The sequence below is a fragment of the Buteo buteo genome, chromosome 8 (assembly GCF_964188355.1).
Source record: "Buteo buteo chromosome 8, bButBut1.hap1.1, whole genome shotgun sequence".
Lineage (NCBI taxonomy): Eukaryota > Metazoa > Chordata > Aves > Accipitriformes > Accipitridae > Buteo > Buteo buteo.
This window is the reverse complement of record NC_134178.1, coordinates 19,618,058-19,638,103: the sequence shown is the minus strand read 5'-3', so window position 1 is coordinate 19,638,103 and position 20,046 is coordinate 19,618,058. Positions and strand designations below refer to the sequence as shown.

The following is a 20,046-nucleotide window of genomic DNA, read 5'->3' as shown; positions in this document are numbered from 1 at the left end:
ACAGCAATCCATTAGTTATCTTTCAAACCATCATTTTGATTTAGTTCATAGTTCATTATTTAAAATTTCCAAAAGTAATTATAATCTTTGTTTGTTGTGTTTGCTTTTCAAGGAGCCTATCTACTAGATGAAAAACTCTGCAATGACTATTATGTGCAAGACTTTTGAATTTACTTGAAAAGCAGCTTTAAAACTGGCAATTGTAATTTTGGAAGTTTTATAAAGCAATGTAAGGTCTTAAACCAGATTAGAAACAAAGTGCACCCAAAACACCTCTTCTAGACACCATCGAATGACACCAAACTTTCTTTGTAAGCAACAGCTACATGACAGACTATATATTGATTCAACAAATACAGGTTTGGGAACCAGCTCAAATAAATTGGTACAAATGCAGAGTCTTATTGCCTCATATTCATCATCTTATCAGTGACCATCTGGTCTGAACTGAACATGTGTTTTTCCCAAAGTTACAGTTGCTTTTGAGCATGTGCTTTCAAAATGACAAAATTAAAAAGGGTCAGCAACCACCCTATTCTTCTTAATGGCAGGAATTACAGAGTACTTGAGTCATAGCGATGGCCTCATTTGCACATGCACACATATTATCTTACACCAGCTTCAAGACAGTTTAAATCATGCCAATGCTGCATGTCACAATTAGGATTCACTAAGAACATTTACACAATCATTTATTACAGCGCACGTGATAAGAGGTAACACGTTTAGATGTAGCTTTCAGTTGTATGCCTACTTTATGGGCTAATTCAATATGTCATAGTTCATAATCTTCAACATGAGCATGTGCCTGAAGGAGTTACACTGATGTAATGCAGTCAAGTTTTAACTAAATTTGAATGTCTGCATCTTGTCAGCTGTATGAATCAAAACTCGCCCAAACTGGTAAATATGAAGACAAGACCTCCTTAAAGGCTTTGCCTTGGTGAATACTTTAAAACAAAACAAACCCAAAACATTATTTACCTGTACACCTGCATTTATATTAGACCTCTTACATAAACAGATAGCATACACAGCTATGCTAGTAACACTTCCACAAACTTGATGCAAATGAACAGATGTATTTCACATACAGAAAGCACTTCTATTTCCCCACAAGTTATTTCTACCGAGACATGTTGTAAATAAGGGTTTATGCATGGAACTCCAAAATAGAAAGCATTAGTAGCACAAGTAAGGGTTTTAGAGAGCTAACACTTGTGGGTCAAAGGGCTTTCTGTACCTGCGATGAATGCAAATTCTACAAAGTCAGAAAGGTAGTTAAGTCACTTGCATATCCTGTGGGTTTCATATACGTAACGTACTTCACCAAGTAGGAGTTCCCCCTCCGAGGTGAAAGGAGAGACTATACCAGAAAATACCATGGGTATTTCCTCAAACCTCTTGTATTGGGTTTGCGTGGCAAGCAGTACAAGTGCTGCTATGGAGAGAATTAACTCCATCTCAGCCAGACCCAATACACCTCTGCCCAAGTCAGAGGAAATTTCAAGTAGGTGCTTAAATTTAATCACACTTCTTGTGGTTTAACCCCAGCCGGCAACTAAGCACCACACAGCCACTCACTCGCCTCCCTCACAGTGGGATGGGGGAGAGAATCAGAAGGGGAAAAGTGAGAAAACTTGTGGGCTGAGACAGTTTAATAGATAAAGCAAAAGCTGCGCACACAGCAAAGCAAAACAAGGAATTCATTTGCCACTTCCCATCAGCAGGCAGGTGTTCAGCCATCTCCAGGAAAGCAGGGCTCCATCACATGTAACAGTTACTTGGGAAGACAAAACACCATCACTCCAAACATCCCCCCCTTCCTCCTTCTTCCCCCAGCTTTATACGCTGAGCATGACATCGTATGGTATGCAATATTCCTTTGGTCAGTTGGGGTGAGCCATCCCAGCTGTGTCCCCTCCCAACTCCTTGTGCACCCCCAGCCTACTCACTGGTGGGGCGGGGTGAGAAACAGAGGTGGCCTTGACTCTGTGTAAGCACTGCTCAGCAATAGCTAAAACATTCCCAAATTATCAACACTGTTTTCAGCACAAATCCAAAACATAGCCCCATACTAGCTACTGTGAAGAAAATTAACTCTATCCCAGCCAAGACCAGCACAACACTGAAGTCTGTGCCTTACCAGAAAGAGTTAAACTCCACTGAATTTCACGCATATTTTTATTCTAAGGTGTTTTGCTGAATCAAGCATTATAAGATTATAATGTTACATACTACTAGGTTTCATAATTACGACATTATCAAGCTGCAAAACACAATTATGTGGTATTCGCTATTGAACTAATTCATTTGTATAGTACAAGTCAAATATAATTCAGAGAGCAACTCTGATGAGAGCTTTCTTGAAAGTGACCTGCCTACTGGAAGGTGTGAGAATGGCTTTGTTGCCTGCACACTTTGAAGATGATGAAAAGAGTGATATGCTAGATCATTACTGTGAAATACTGGAAATGAGCCCAACCTGCAATGCTCAGATCCATGTTGACAGAGAAACGTGACCACCCCATCAGATTTGAGCTTTCTTCTCTTCTTCTGGTTAGCCTGTGAAATTACGCCACAGGTATTCTTATGTGGACACTTTTACAGCGCAATATGTCTCTCAGGGTTAAATTGAGACTAAAAGAGCAAGAACCATGGAAAACAGTATTTCACAGTTCTTATTTTCTGTCCTTTAGAGACATCACGAGGGGTCAAGAGTAAGTAGCAGAACTAGTTTTTCAGATTTCAGAAACTTCTTATGTGTATGAAAATCTTGCTCAATAAGGTGAAAAGACTCTTGCTTCCTCAAGTTCTCAGAAAATGAACATTTAAGGTATTATGAAACAACTGGCCTAAGAAATTTTTCCTAGAAGTTAGTAAAAGGATAACCATCTCATAGTCTTAGACAATACTCTGTTGTCCAAGAACCAAACTTTAGAAGAAATACATCTCTGAACTTAAGAACAGCTGCAATATTTAGAACCATACTAAAAAGAACATGCTTTTAATATATTAAAAAAAAAAAAAAAAGCACAACTTCATCACTTTCATTTCTTTCCCATTCCTTGCTGCTTCTGCTTTTTCAGCATGTGGATTTCAATGTTTTCCAAATCACATCATGAAAATAACCCAACCTATAAGCAGGTACATGTAATAATGTTTCAGTTAGATTTGCCTTGCAGACTATTTGTCTTAAATTATAAAAAAACCTAAAGATGTTTAACTTATATACAAAGCAATTATCCTTTTGCAGGTAGATCATGTTATAACAAGTTTTCTGGTAGTGAACCGTGTTCAAAGCATGAGAAAGCCTGGGAGATCCAATTCAGGAAAACTTGTATTACCATGTAATGATTAATTTCAATATGACCTAGGTGTCTTTTTAATTAGGGATGGACTTCAACACAAATTTAGTTTTGTACATGGCTATGCAACTGCAGAGAGCTTTGAGCAAATGTTCATTAGAATTTCCACAGCACTTCATCAAGGAAGAACCAGAATCATCCTCTCCATTTTTAGAGCCTGCTATGAAACTCAAGGTCTTGAAATTTTGACTGATTTTGTAAGAAGGCTGCTACGACGCTCTTTACCTTCAGTGAAAGAGTATTATAATTACTACAGACCCGTAGCTACCTGACAGCTACATAAATTAGCTATTAACTAAAATTAAATATTGATACATGGCTCTAGATGTGTGCACTTTTATAATTTTTTTAACAGCCAGTCACCTGATTAATGACTGCATTTCCCCCTCATTTCAAAGCACAGAGTATTAAAGGAAGTTTGTGGGATAATGTACATCCCAAACCAGAAGACCGTGTTATCTCTGAAAAAGAGTTATTAAATAGAAATTAAAGACCCTGCTCTCCCCTTTCATAACTTCAAGACTTTTTGTCCATTTCTGTGGTCTCCTTCCCTTCTTCTCACTCCCTCCTCATTCAATTTGGTTAAATTAATAATATTGTCTCAGAAAAATAATTCACCATTCACAGCCTCAAAAGCTCTGGATTAAAATGCAGAAAAATCCTGCTTCCATGCTATGGCACTCTTTTGGCTAAAAATTCTAAATGAAAAATAGTTTTTTGTACATTTAGCCCAATGTTTTCAACATTGGCATATCTCTGTCCTAGCATGCGTAAAGTTCCTCTCCAGGCAAAACAATGGCAACCTAACATCAAGGTAGGCAAGGGAATATTAAAAAATGCTCAGGGAAAAAACTGAATTGAAACTCCATACTGTAATCAAGAACATACATTGTATGTCATCATCCTGATCCACATAAGGCACTGTGACAAATTCCCCAGGTTTAAATTTAACTCCACATTTAATTCCAAATTAACATATCATTAAGTGCTTCAAAATAGGCTGTAGAGTCTAAATTAAACAACCCCCCCAATCATCACTGACATTTCTGCCAGATGAATCAGCACTCTCAGTCTTGTGTGAAGTAGAAAAAGCCAAGTACAGTTCCATCCTAAATAAGTAGGTTTTAAGGCTTATAAGTGAAACTGCCCTGCAAAAAAGCATTTATATGAAAAACTGCTACAGAATTTTATTGTCTTATTTTCTGAAAATAATTACTTTATTTATGAATTATTCATCAGTCTTATTTACTGATAAAAATGATCAGATTTATTTGCCAACCTTCTAATACACAGTAAAACTCAAACACTGCAGTAGAACCTAAAACTCTACCACTTTCTAACACCTGAAAGAAGTCAGTTACGCATCATTTTCTATAAACACTTCTAAAGATCAGAGTACGAATCCCACAACAATTTCTGATGCATACTCAACTTGGAGGTAAGCTTGAGAGTCACTAAATACTCCATAAAAATATATAAATCTGAGCATTAATTTGTTGCACCCAATTCCCTTGGTCAAAAGGAGCATTTTTTGTTTGACTCACTTGTAATAGTTTAAATCAGAATTCACGAAAACTGAAATTATGCAGCATCTGCTTCAGATAAAGTATATTTTTCCTATTTATTAACTGCAGTTTTAGCACTTGATAGGCCAAACGTATCCTGGGTTTTCCGAGTATTCTAGAGGGATGTATTTATTAAATTTAACAAATATATCCATTAAGTGGGATAATGACCTATTTTGATGACTTTTACGCTGTTTTTCAAATGCATGATCTAATAGAAGGAAGCAGAACAGTGAAAGGACTGGAACCCCACCTAGGTAGGTAGCACTGTTCAGGAAAATGCATTTTTCAATTAAATTGGGCATATGAGAATCACACAGCAGGAGAAAGCTGCGCTGATGAAAGATTGCTTCATTTGTAAGCCCATGTGCATAGGAATTGACTGTTAGACTACTGCAACATTTCCATCAATCCAGCCATTCTGTAAAATCACATATCCTCAGTAATTCTTTTCCCTTTTTATCTCAATAGTAAGAGCTTGCCTAGCAAGAATACATCAGATAATCTTGGCCATATAAGCACCTGTAAATTTTCACTCTGCACATCTGAAGAGAAAGTTTTGCTTGGGTAAAGCAAAACTTAGTACATTGTTGGCATTAGAGGCATATTCAGCCCTCCCCCTCAGGATACCTGCCCGCAGTGATGCATTTTAGACTTCAGTGTTTGAATTCCCCTGAATAACAATGCCAGAGGCTGCTCTGCGAATGATGACTGACATGCTAGCTCTTTAATATATCATATATAAAGCTGTAATATAGAGCTTGTGCAGACACTCTGTAACTGGTTCTCACTAGACACTTGCAATTTGCTGGCACGTAAGAATTAAGATGATTAATTTGCTTCTTTCACAATCTAACACTCCCTATTAGGAATCTCATCTTAGAGTGAATCACACAGAATGACACAATTGTGTTTCCAAACCAAGTAACTGGAAAAAGAAAATCCATCATTCAACAGTAAGTATGAAGTGGAAGCTGTTGTTGGAGCATCTGTGCTCCCATGATTTTGGGCTGCTTTAGTACCCATGGACACTGACATCATTGATTTGATTTAAAGTGACGGGAAGATGACATATTTATGAATTAAATTACATGTATATTCAGTGCATCAAGAAAATTTTCAATAACTAAGCATAATGACATTTCTGTAAGTGGGCAATGTTTCACCAAGCCAGTGCCTCCCCATCTGAATAGAAGCTATGCATTCAGAAAGTCAAACTCATCTGAGTTAACCTGCTCTCAGATCATATTTGCAAGCTGGACAACTGCAAGATGTTTTCAGATTTTAGTTATCCATCCAATAAAAGAATGATATCTTAAATTTGGCACATGATGAACTAACTTATTAGTTCCTTAAAGTATAATGGTAGAAGCAATTATCAAGAAATACAAATGAGAAAGGCCGAGAGAAGCCATGCCGCCTCATAAAACAGTAAAATGAGATTTAAAAAAAATTTTAGTTGCACCACATGCTTTATCTGTATCGTCTCAAAAATGAGTGCTCCAGCTTTTCTTTTCACTTACACCAAAGACACGATAGAGCAGGAAATCAATTCAAATAGGTGTTTATGAACAAATCTGTAACTATGAGGTAATCCTGACCTACGACGCTTTTAAAAATAAAATATATCCATTATACTGATTTAAAATAATACACACACTCCTATATATTCAACATTATCATACAACTGTAGCCCCTCTACCAGCAGCAACAATGCCCTCTAAGACAGAATTTCTTGGCCTGTTGTTTCCATGACATCTGAAAATGACACGTGAAATGACTGCAGAGTTAGAAAATCCCCACCAAATCCACACATTTCCATGTATCCAATCAAATAAGAAAAAATAGGAAAGAATACAACCAACCACTAGACAATTATTAAAAGTTTAGTGCATTTTTTCTTAATTCTAGGATGAAAATCCATTGTGCATAAAGTCACCTGTAGACTCCTCCAGAGAGATATTTAAAAAAAGCTGTGAAATAGACATGGTACAAACCTCAACCTGCTGGCACTGTGAGCCCAGAGCGGTCTCTCGGTCATAAACTTCCTGTGGGACCTGTTGTGGGGATGATAACTTGCTATTTAAAGAGAAGTGTCCATGAAAAAATACTTCAGGCTAGAGTAACGGATAGGATACAGAATAGAGACTTCAAGAAGGACCTACCAGGACAGAGCGCACTAGCCATCAGCTCCTGAAGAAAATAAAGGCAACACCTTCAAACCTCCCCTGCTAAAGGATGAATTATTTAGAATGAAAGATTTAAATACCCACTGAAATAGCAGATGCCCAGAAAATAAAAAAACTACTTTGTTTATAATCTGAGTCCATGATTATTCTCAGAAGTTCCTGGTTTTCACTTCTAACACTTGGATCACGAGACCAGATTTCCTTAGGAGTGCAAGTGAAACAAAACAGTGTTTTTCAAACGAGAGGAAAAATATTCTCTTAATAAACTTCCTAAGACTTTTTTATTCTGATGAAATTTCTGAAAAGCAGATGGAAAACAAGGTATCTTTCCCTGATGAAAAAGCCACCCTAATCCGAAGTCATGTGAAGCCATTCATCCTTTTCACAATTTCTGTAAGATCTGGAGGATCTGGTCTTTTACTGACTAAAGTCATGTTCACAATATTTATGAGATTAAAAGAGGGCTTTGTGCACACAAGAATCTGGATTCATATCTTTTCTGATGAACATGAGCACCCACGACAAGACACAATAGACCATTTAGCTACAAAAGATGGGGAGGATATAGCATGCTACTAATGGAAGCATTTGAGAACATCAATGTCAGTGAAATGCATTTATAACTATTTTAATCATCTACTATTCTCTGCCTAATTTTCTATGACAGTTAAATAATCTGGACAGAAAATAAGAAATGCTTAGAAGAGGAAAACGTTGGATCTATTTCCAGGATTTTTTTCCTTCTCTCCTAAGCTGCAGCAAAGGACATATTTTACTAGCAGATAGAGATCGGTCTCCAACCTGGAGAAGTAACTGAGGCTCTTCAGTTCTTCCAAGCTCCTGAATGGTGTGCAGAACTTACGAAGCCTCAGCAACATGGAACCGTCATTCTAGCTGGCAAGTACCTTTGCTTATTAAAACATAACACACTAAGGGAGGACAGTTAGTTCACAAGAAGTGCAAAGTCCTGCACCTGGAGAAGAACAACCCAATGCACCAATATATGCTGGGGACTGACCAGCTGCAAAGCAGCTTGCCAGAAAAGAACCTGGGGGTTCTGGTGCACACCAAGTTGAAAATGAGCCAGAAATGTGCCCTTGCTGCAAAGAAGGCTAATGGTATCCTGGGTTGCATTTGACAAGCATTGCCAGCAGGTGGAGGGAGGTGATCCTTCCCCTCAGCACTGTCGAGGCCACACCTGGAGTGCTGTGTGCGGTTCTGTGCTCCCCAGTACAAGAGAGACAGGGACATACTGGAGAGAGCGCAATGAAGGGCCACAAAGATGATGAAGGGACTGGAGCATCTCTCCTATGAGGAAAGGCTGAGAAAGCTGGAACTGTTCAGCCTGGAGAAAAGAAGGCTCAGGGGGATCTTATCAATGTGTGTAAATACCTGAAGGGAGGGTGCAAAGAGGATGGAGCCAGACTTTTTTCAGGGGTGCCTGGTGACAGGACCAGAGGCAATGGGCACAAACTGAAACACAGGGGGTTCCCTCTGAACATCAGGAAACACTCTTTTACTGTGAGGGTGAGTGAACACTGGCAACTGGCTCTGGGTGGCCCTGCTTGAGCAGGGGGCTTGGACCAGATGACCTCCAGAGGTCCCTTCCAGCCTCAGTCATTCTGTGATTCTGTGACATCGGTTGATTCCCCACATAAACAGAATATATCACCTTGCTCCAACAAATAGCTCAGTGGTATCTTATTGAGCTATTTATGGCATTTAAATAATTATAAAAGTATTTTATAGAGGTAACAAAGTGGCAAAACTGCTGACTTAGTAAAGACCATAAGCTTGTGATGATTAAAAAAAGACTACCTGGAAAAAAAAAAAAGCAAAAAAAAAGCTGAAGTTAGTCTCTCTCTCTCTCTCTGAACTAGCCAAATACTTTAAAAACCAATGTCCTTGGGTGGAAGAGGTCTTAATTGCTTATCAGGCAGTCCACCTGGGCCATATCATGTCAGTATTTAAGCATACAAAATCTAAATGCTACTGTGTAAAGCTTAACACAGAATTCATTTGCTTTTGTGGGAGCACTCTCTGCTATTTTTAACCACTAACCGAGCAATATATTTTCTGCTAGAGTTCTAACAAATCATCTATTCAACTGAATGCTACAGGGCTTCAAGGGAGAAGATTAAAGGTAAATAACCACTTCACAGAAAATTCAGATTTTTCTTTGGAAAGCTAAGGTTACTGGATATGCACAAATATGTCAAGTCAATTATGGGGAGAAAGCACAGGCATAGTTAGTGCTGGAAGACACTCCAGGGTACCTGTGCAAATACACGTTCTACGAAGGTTGCTTTCCACTGCTTGTTCCAGTTGCATTATCCTTATGGGCAAAAAGGGCAGAACAGGAGGAATGGTAAGCCTGCATGATACAGCACAGACACACCAAACGGTCTCTTGAAAACTAGAAGGCAGGTTTTACTGTACCTTATGGTAAGACCTGCACATAATTCTACTACTTCCAGAGAATCTGTTTAAAGTTTATGAGAAATTTCTGTACAGTGTAGATATACCCACCAAATCTGAGTGGAAGAATTGCTGCCATGGAAAAATGTGCTGGTTTTAAAGAAATGAGGGTGGAAATTCAACACTTAGTTTGGCAAAGATGACACACCCTTGTGTCCAAAATTGAAGACACTCCCTCTCAAGTACTAGCCAAATGCCTGGGGCAATTTAGAAACAACAATTCCATTGACCTCCAGAATGGCAGAAAGTATTAAACATAACAGGAATTGTCCAACCTTCCCCAGCTACAGATTTTTATAACTACTGCAGCTGCACACTGGATTTGTGACTGTTTATTTCACCCTGGGTAAAAAGTTCAACTCCACTTGACTCCTTTAAAAAGACAAAAAGAAATACTAACTGGAAAGTATGGACAAGCAAAACCAGAGAGAAACCGCTTTTCTTCAGAAAGAACATCTTTAGTTTCCCAGTCCTCAGCATGTTTATCTGCACCTCCACCTACTGCTAGAAAGTGCCTGTATTTAACAAGCAAGTGTACCTCTCCAGTGCCTGTTCTCAAGAACAGTGAGAGCCCATGCTTACCCTAGCAAGTTGTGAAGTGGAACAACACAGTAAATAGGGACGACCGAGACATTTGTTACCAAAATGTACTCCTATGTGAGCTAAAATGCTACTGTAGACAGACCCAGGAGGATTTACATTGACTGGATTAAGCAGGTTTGTCAACTGGTGCAATACCCAGCTGTCCTAAGGATGAGCAACACTGATAACAACTCATCTTTCTCTGTGTCAGCTCACTGAACTTGGTCTGTTCCAGTGGAGATAAATCCTCGAGTGCTTATTCATTTACCCATGCTTCAACATTCCTGTTTTCCTTTAACAGAAAAAAAGAAAATTAAGGCATTATAACCACTCCGATACAAGACGCTAATTGCATCAAGCAACTGCTAACAGTACTTTTGCCTCTAGTCTAAGAGGAAGACTAGAACTGCTCCCCATGAAGCAGACTAGAACTGACACCTCCATGAACAAGCAATTTCAAGAATTTTCTAGTGTAATGTACTGAAATTGAGTCATACGGTAATTAGTGTTCTTGATATGAACTATACCATTTTGTACGATCCCGTTCCAATACCCTTGGTAACCTTACAACATCCTTTTAACAAGCTATCGACACATTTAATGTATGTCAACTTCCCTTTATTAGTCTGATACCTCAATATGGCAACCCAACTTCAAATAAAAGTGCAGAAACCCTAAGCATCGCTTCATGATTTTAAATATTGTTTTGAAGGTAGAGTTCTTCCCTTCAGCTCAATCTTAAGACAGAAAGTACAAGGAAGAGTTACAGAAAAACAAGACACTGAGAAGTCCCATTGCAGTCTGAAAGACATTACTAATTACATATTCAAAACATAACACTTGAAGAGAGAGGATGAAGAAAACAATCACAAAAGAAATGGCACCAAACAGGACAGACACAAAATTTGCTTTTGCAAAACCCCCAAACCACAATGGTTGTCGTTTTGGACTGTCAGCCTGTAGCAAGCAGCTAACACCCTCAAAACTTAAGAAGGATACCACAGAATGAATGGAATACAGCACCCTAGTTCAACTCATGGCAAGAAATGCAGCAAGGCTATGGATTGACTACAGGTCAAAAGTAGCAGGTAGAAACAAGAAATCAACAATTAGTCTTATAAATGCTGAACAACCACAACTAGCTGAGGTAGCGTGAACTTTGCCCTCCACAGATGCAGACTGACAGGTATAGGGACCTAATGGTTAAAGAGGAAGGGTTAAAAGAAAGCAAGTCTTCAGGTATCTTTAGTCTGCAGTTTGTCCTATATTTACAGTTTTTTTCTAAAAAAATAATACTTCAAAAAAATCTTCACAGGAAGGTGTGAACCAAAAGTCAAGAGGCAAATCTCTCTTGCTCAAATTTTGTCATGCTAGGCTGGAGCACACAAACACCTGAAACGGCAGATGACCCACAGCACACTATATGCATTTGAACACAGTGATCTGGGGTGTCCTTGTGTTTGTTCTCTCTCCCAGCTATATAATGTGAGTGTGGCAACCAGAACATGCTGCAGAAGAACGGGATAGGCACAGTGGAACAGAATAACAAAATAACAATAGCTTGATTTTATCTGTCAAGGGACAGATGAAATCATATTCTCTTACTTATTGCTCATAACCGAACGTTTCAGAGCTTAGCTACAATACTGCTGCGGTAGGCGGTGCTGAATATTTCATCAGTGGTGGGCTACTGAGGACATCAGTTTAGAAACAGAGCAGCAAAGACAGAATTAAAAATTCAGCTCACCGCCTGCCCATTTGACTGATGCACAAAGCTCTGACGTAGCTTCTAATTCAGAAGCTGTGCCTGCTGTGCCACTCCTAGCAATAAATTGCCTTTTACATACATCAATAAGCAGTCTAATCAAATTAGGATTTAAAGCAGGATGTTCTCAAAGGAACTGCCGATTTCTCTTAAAACCTGCCATTGCTCTCTCTGAGCTTTTGTACATATTAAATAGTATGTGAGATTTATCAGAGGGAAAAGGTGCAAACAAATACCAAGGTAACCAAATAATCTGCTCACCTACAGTGGGCAAATAAATACCTCTTCTCAGATTTTTTTTGTGCCACTCTCCTATTCATCGGGCATAGTCCTGCCCATGAGAAACACCACTTAACACCAAGAACTACATCAGCTGCCAAGAGTGACCTGGTTTGTAGCGCATTTACATCACTGCCCCTTGAGAAATCATTTGCAGCCAGAATGCCAAACGGTCTCCTACACAAATGACCTGCTTATGCTTTCCAAGCTTTGTCATAACAGTCACGGTCAGACAGTCCTCTTTCTGCAACTCATACGCCGATCCTTTTTACGCTGCCCCAACATGAGCAAAAGACAGCCAGCAGTATTCTTCCTTACACATCTGTAATTTGCTGCTACAATACGCGCCTGTCACCTTGATGGGGCATTTGCACATTACACGTTGGTCAAATGCTTAGCAAAAAAAATCCTCACTTCATTTAAGTGCTGCTTTATATCCTTGGGAGTGCTGTGGGTCTTCCTACATATCCATATACTCAAATCAAGACATCTTCTGTTTAAGCCGATGGACATCAACTGCAGATAAGGACTACAACTCTCTTAAATTTGACCCTAACTTCCTGCCACCAGCTCTGCTAGAGTTCTGAAAATAACCAGAAGTTTTAAAAGGCTGCTTTTAGCGTAGAAGCTGGGTTTCATATTTTGGATTCTGCACTTTAAAACTACAGCTGTAAGCCTGCCTTTTGAGGTAGGAACTTCAAACATATCCTTTATTTTAAAGGAACTTCAAATGTCCAACTGCTGGATTGCGATTCATCTGATCACCAAGCGTTAATTAAAAAAATCTTCAGATTTTTGAAGAAAACATTCCTTATGCAGCTGCTATGCCCCAGGAATAACTCTAGATTCTATTTCATATAATTCAAATTCATTGCTCAGCATAAAGACTTCAAAAATAACAGACAGAAATTACAAGTGTGCACCTTATCTTCAGGCACATATACTTTCCAATGACAGAATACCACCTATTTCACATGGATGAACCTTTGGTAGTGGACTGTCAGAAAGACATAAGGGAAATTTTAATGTATTTCTAGTTTAGTTTGTAAACAGTAATTAAATCCCAAGACCTGAAATTCAAATCTGTCAACAGCTAATAATGGAGAAACTGTGCAAAATAGGGCATAATATTTCTAGCAATGAGAAAATCTAATAAAAACCAGCACCTTATTAGATATAAGAGGAATTAAATCCATGGTACAAATTCACAGGAAACCAGATCTCATTTATTTTGCTGCTCACAGAACTACTTGTTCAATTTAGGGAAACACTACCTTTGTCAGAGCTGTGTCTTCGAAAGTGAAGATTATTCATTCCTCGAGGTGAAAACTGTTCATGAAGAACTCTACAGTAAAGTGTGGAACTAGAAACTGAAAGTATAATGAACAAAAAACCTGAACTAAAACATTAGCCATCTAACTTGCACCCCAGCCTAAGAGAAGAACTATTTTCAACTATGCTTCCGTACATGTAATTCATTATTCAGACACTGTGTGCGCAAGATGTTCTTACCTAGGTTATTTTTCAACTTTTTCACCGACTCAGACTTTTCTAAGTCAATGGTTCTAACAAAAGGTATTTAATGAAACATTTTTCTTCTTAATGAGAGTTGTAATATTCCTTGGGAATGTTACAAAGTGCAATTTTATTAGTATTTTACTTCTCCAGAGATTCTGCAGCTGTAACAGGTTTCCTTTTCCATGGATTTAGGAAGAGTACAGAGACTGAAAAATTCAATAATTTCAGAACAGAATTTGAAACAGACTGATCAGTGCTCAAAGCTAGAAGAATACTCTCTTCTTTAACAGATGGGAATGATCTCAACAAACTTTCATTAAAACCAGTATGTAAAACCAAGTATACAGCCAATGTTATCAACGAGAAGAATGTTGATACTGAAAGAGAATAGGCTTTCTTCTCATTACTGAAAACTGTTTTATCTAGTACAACCCAGATCTGATAGCACTTTCTTTAATTTTTGCTGCCTGGTAACCCCCAGTGTGAGAACTTAGTTTTCATTGCTTTAAACTCTGCAGTGCTTTGAAGGGTTTTTAATATACCCAAACCCACAAAAAAAATCAAGGTACCGAAAAAGTACTCAAGAGACTGTGATAGATTTTTTTCTTTGAGATACCTTAGCTTCTCTCATCGTATTACGAAATAATATCCTACTAACAGTAAGCTCTTTTTCCCCTAAAAATTAGTATTACATTTGAGATTCTGAGAGTCAGATTTTTTAAACCACTTAGCAGTTAATAGACTTTTGCTCCCATATCACTGCACAGCCTCTGAAATTCCCATTCCATTTCAGTATTTAGGAGGGAGAAGAATTTAGAAGAATGTCCTCACCAACAAGCATTAACATTACCAAGAATAGAAGAAATCGAAACTTCAAGCAAGAAACCCAAGGGAACGATAGCAGCGCAGAAAGAAAACAAACTGAGTGTTTTGAAGACCTAGCAGTATCAGCATCTCCTTTGCTACAGAAATGATATGCTTTCAAACGACCAATAGAGGTGGGTGTTCCCCCCCCCCCCCCCCCGGCTGTCTACAACTACAGACTGAGATTGTTGATTGTACCTTATAATTGTGGGACATAGAAACACATGGTGAAGGATAATTACTAACTCGGCTGTCTTTCTGTTTCCTCCCAACCCCTTCCCCAACTTCCTGATCTCATCCCCAGCCCTCTCAAAGCTACCTCACAAGTAGAAACACATCTCCTTCCTAACCTGTGCTTTGGGCAAATGAATCCACCACTACTCCCTGTCCATCTTCTCCCTGTGTCCTAAACGCATCCTAATCCTTACCACGATGGCACGCCTCCGTCCCTTGTGTTTTAAAGAAATCAATAATTTCTTTAGTCAGCTGAAGCTGGTTATTTGTGAAGCTAATCCATTAACTGCCATTTGGCAGAGCATTACATCTTGCAACAGCTTTTTTAGCTGTTCCAAAGACAATGACCATCCCATCTCCGGCCTCTGCATTCAACCATGTATTATTTTTCTTGAAGTGGCACATTATCAACATGATGTCCAGTGCTGTGGCTATATCTGAAATTAACATAGGCTAACTGAAGTGCCTTGCTGCAATAGCAGCACACAGCAGAGTCTGAGTGCTGTGATGGAGATCCCTCTGTTGCAGCAATAACACAGCCAAGGGCAGGAACGTGAACAGGAAGAAAGACCATTTTCCCTCACAGCTATCTGCTGTGACAGCACTCAAGGAAGACGCAAACATGGGACTGCTGCTACCTGACTGGTCCACAGCCCAGCCTGTGCGCTGGAAAAAAACATGAGGAGAGGAGATATCCATTTGACCAACTAATGAAGAAGTAAATGCATGACCACTAAGATACTGCCAAGCTGCACTTAGCGACTTCCAGTTGATACTTACACTCTTCTCAGATGCTTGGGTCTGTAACTAATTTTTTAGCTGGAAGATTTCCAAAACGTCTACATCAGATACTGTAAATACTTACCACGTAAATTAAATATCCAAACCCAGGAAGGATTTGCTAAATCTCATTGTCAATAGCTGCATCCCTATAGCATGGAGGCTGCAAATGTAAATTAACCTCTTTCATGGAAGACATTTACAACAATATGATGATGCCACTGCACGGGTTATACCGGATTTGCCTTCCAAGTATTCATTATAATTTAAGAACGTTGGCAAGTTTACTCTCCTATTTTTCAGCTGGGACAGTATACCAAGAGCAGAAGTAAGATGCTGTATTTTAGCTTTTGCTGGTAATTTCTCATCACAGAAATATTTCCCTTTTTCTGCATTAGCAGTTTGCATACCAACTTCATCCTGGATCTCCTCTGCCACAGCAGGCACATTGTAGAGGAAGGAGAGAGACTGGTTCATGCGTTCATATATCACACGTAGATGTGTCATAACCTAAGGAAATAAAAGTATTTTAAGGAGGGGAATACTACTGTTACTTTGACATTATCACACATTTTATAGGTTATAGAGAGCAAGACAGTTTTCACTTGTGCTAGGTATAAGATTTCAGTATGCTCTAGGTATTGTAACTGTCAAATCCATTGCAAAATTCACTTCTCCCCTATAGCTGCTACAAAAATAGTGCTCTAGATGCTTTTCCATAGCAACTACCTGAAATCCTAAGGGAGTGCAGTAATGTAAAGTAGGGGTTTACTTTTGCTGTGAGGCAGAGAATGTACACAAGCAGCTGTTATGGCAGAAATCCACAGCCTCATTTACCCTTCAACACCATTTACATTTGCCCATATCCGTAAGTTTTCACATAACATGCAAACCAAGTGAGGCGCAATGATTGCTGCACCAAAATGTTTCAGCTGTTTGGTTTTTTTTTTTCCTTTACCCTAATATTGCAAAAAGAAACATCTCTCTGAAAAAAACTTCAATTTTCTTGGTAAAAACATTTGCAAGCATTTTCATCTGGAAACAAAAATATTTCCACCCAGAAGCATTACTGCATTATCTCATGTGATTGCAACTCTACTGCCTCAGGTTCCTGCACACTGCTACGGGTTGAGTCACGACATCCCATGATATGCTCCCCCAGGGTACTCTCCACAAGTATCACCTCTCTTCAGTAGAAAGTGAAACTGAGGTGCATCTTAGAAGACTGACAGGGCAAATGACTTGCAGATAGCAATTTTAATGAAACAACGGTATGATTTCTTCAAACCCAACTATAGCATTTATGCTTTTGAACAAAATATTTTGTTTTCCACTTTTCACTAAAAAAAAATTTTCATGAACAGATCCTCCAACCTACATTCCCCTAGCCTTCTGACCAATTCAAGAAGCAAAGATACTATAGAAATACTCATTCCTATGATGATATACTAAGCAATACACTGCACTTCTTATATTTAAATGTCAGTTTCCATTCCTCACCTGTGCTGCCACACAATCTGTAGTCTGCAAAATTTCACTGGTTTTTATTATTAAATAAACCAGTGTTTTAGAAACTAAAAAGACACTTGTTTAAGACAAGAGAAAGACAACCATCACTGCAGAGGACTGTTACAAGTGTGCATTTCTAACTCCAGCAATTTCAAGACAGCATGATCTCAATGTAGAAGTCTGGCTGGAATGGATGAGAAGCCTAATATGCAAATTGTGCCATTCAAGGAGGTAAATGGTTTTGATTTGGCTTTTAGCAATGCCAGTCAGTTCCAAAACCATGACTGGAACAATGCTTCCCATTGCATCCTGCAGAGGGAACAGCAGCAGATTCTGCAGATTACAGCACACTTTTTTTACAGTTTATCCTTTGTGCCTACAATTTTAATTGCTGTTTTGAAAGCCAGCTACTTCTTCAATCTTTTTTTTTTTCCCCCTTTCTCACCCTCCATGATTTATGAAGGCAACATAAAAGCTGTTCCAAAACATACAACATTGAGGACTGCAGTAACATTCAGCAGTTAAAATACCACGAACTACAGTGCCTATTTTAAAAAAAAACATGTTAAACTAGAGTGCATTGCAGTAATCACATTTATAGACACTATAAGTACCTCTGCAATGACTATAGAAAGGTTGATTTCAGTCAGATGGTTACACCACTTCTGGTTCTGCCACTTCAGCTGAGGGAAGCACAACCATGTGTGGTTGCTAAATCTATTACTGACATTTTTCCAGGGGTATTATTTACCAAAGCACTAATAAAGGTTTTGGGAATTAATGCTGTGGAGGGCTCCTCAGGAAACACCCATGACTGACTCACTGACTGGACAGACAGAAAACATGGTTTTCAGTTCTTCTCAGAAGACAAATTATACCCACCCTACCCCTACATCACTACATCTTTGGTTGGAAAGCGGATTATTTTATATTGCACGTAAAGCTGTCCACAGAAAGGAGTCAGGTATTTTTTTAAAGAAATAGATTGACAGAAACTTCACAATGGTTATGAACAAACATGACCCCATTAGCCCTCAGTGGGGATTACCTGAGATCTGATTTGGGCAGCTTTCTTTGGGTCTACCATGCGGACATGTTCGAAGTGTTTGAGAGTATGCTGTCTGTCTTTCTGCTCAGCACGCACATACTTCTTCAGCATGTTGAATACGTGACGAGGCTGCAGGGAAGAAATAGGGAAAAAAAATCAGTTTAGAATAACACATGTTTTAGTTCCTTGTACTGGAGATGTATCCCAAATGAAAAGCACTTGGTCAGCCAATGCCTGCAGCTATCTTCTGAAGGCAGGTCTGACAACTGTAAGGAGCATCTGCTCACTCAACCCATTCAGCAGGATGCACCGTTAAATAGTAGCTGTAGGTAGTAGATAAGGTCCCTGGGGAGGGTATTCAGATTTCCTCCCTGAACATAAGGGGAAGTTTGGTTGTTGCATTTTCTTGTCTAACTGCTACACTATTGACCCAACAAGACAGCAAGTGCCACCTTAGCATGCTAGTTAATGGGTACCCAACATCAATTTCTTTTGGGCTTTCCTTCCATTCTCTGCATCTACTTTCTCCTCTCCCCGAACTCAGGAAACCCCCATGATCCAAGCTCCCAGTTTTGCAACCTTCACCACCACCAGGCAAATCCCTCCCAGAAGATCCCCTGAAACACGGACTCCATCGGAAGCATTTCAAAGATTCCCCACATACGCTCTACTATGCTGAATACTCAACCAGCATTAACTGTCAACTACAGTTAAACTTTAGCAACAAAAAAGATTACAACTGGTAAATTTTTTCAACAGTAAACTGAACATACACATTCAGATTCAAATCAGAAAGTAACCTGCCCAACAGCTGCACAGAAGACCATGCGAAAGCACTACTCTAAGCCAAGGAATAACCGTCAGACTTCAGTGCAAGATTTAAAAAAAAGAAAGAACAAACAAAAAATCCCACAAAAAGCTCCTGTCCTGTCACTCCTGCTATGCCACTAGGGAGAAAAGAAAGAGGAAAGTAACTCAGCTGACTTACAGAAGGTACACATCCAGAATACACAACTGACTGAAAAGTCATAAGAAAAAAGAGCCACCTACCTGGTTCTTCTCAGCTTGGGTGCCAGATCTTACAAAAGTCTTAGTCTATGTACATATTGAAGGTGATTTTAAATTAGTGAAACCTATTAAATATATGCTTTAAGGCATATTACTGAATCCAAACAAAGGAAAGGTCTGTAGCTGAAGGGAACATGAAAATATACACAGACTGATAATAGAGCAGTGAAGACTAAGAAATGTGTATTTCTATGTACTTTCCTACACTGTACAATAACACAGTGGCAAAACAGGGAAGTGTTCTCTAGCATTCAGCTAAGACACTCGTTTTTAACTCAGTGTTTATGATGGATTCTGGAAATCCTCCCCCCACCAACTCTGCTTGTGCTGTTGGCTTGTGCATCCAACCTGAAGTTGCTGAGCAGCAAAAAGCATGAAGCTGAGGCAGGTGAGAAGAAAGGGAAAGGTGACCTTACTGTGCAGTAGATTAAAGAATGAGCAGAAGTGGTGAACAGCTGGCCTGGGCACTGGCAGGGATACAGGGAAGACAGCAGGGAAGTGACAAAATAAGTGTCAGAGGCTCCGTGCACAGCTTTCCAAAGCAGGAAGAACCGTGGGCGAAGCTGAAGTTTTAGGACTTAAATTCATGGACAAATATAGAACATAAACCAATTTAACATTTACACAAGAGATGAATACTAAGCTTTGGAGCTCAAAGATTTAAGAATCACTTCAGCTTAAGAGAAGCAACAGATTTAAAAATGTCTGAAGAAAATAAACCAAAGGTTATTTGAAGATTTGTCAGACAGAAACAGAGAGATGTGAACCCATTCCCTGCCAGAGGATTAAATTTTGTGGC

General features: G+C 39.0%; 1 protein-coding gene across 4 annotated transcripts in view; it reads right to left on the bottom strand.

Moving 5' to 3' along the window:
* The window catches only part of APP (amyloid beta precursor protein), a 234,430-nt gene that overhangs the window by 36,081 nt on the left and 178,303 nt on the right, over window positions 1-20,046 (bottom strand). For all 4 annotated transcript variants that reach the window (XM_075033881.1, XM_075033883.1, XM_075033879.1 and 1 more), the window contains 2 exons: window positions 18,180-18,308; window positions 16,033-16,132 (listed from right to left, as the gene is read on the bottom strand). In XM_075033881.1, the coding sequence (XP_074889982.1) occupies window positions 16,033-16,132; window positions 18,180-18,308 (229 nt within the window). The remainder of the gene's footprint in view (window positions 1-16,032; window positions 16,133-18,179; window positions 18,309-20,046) is intronic.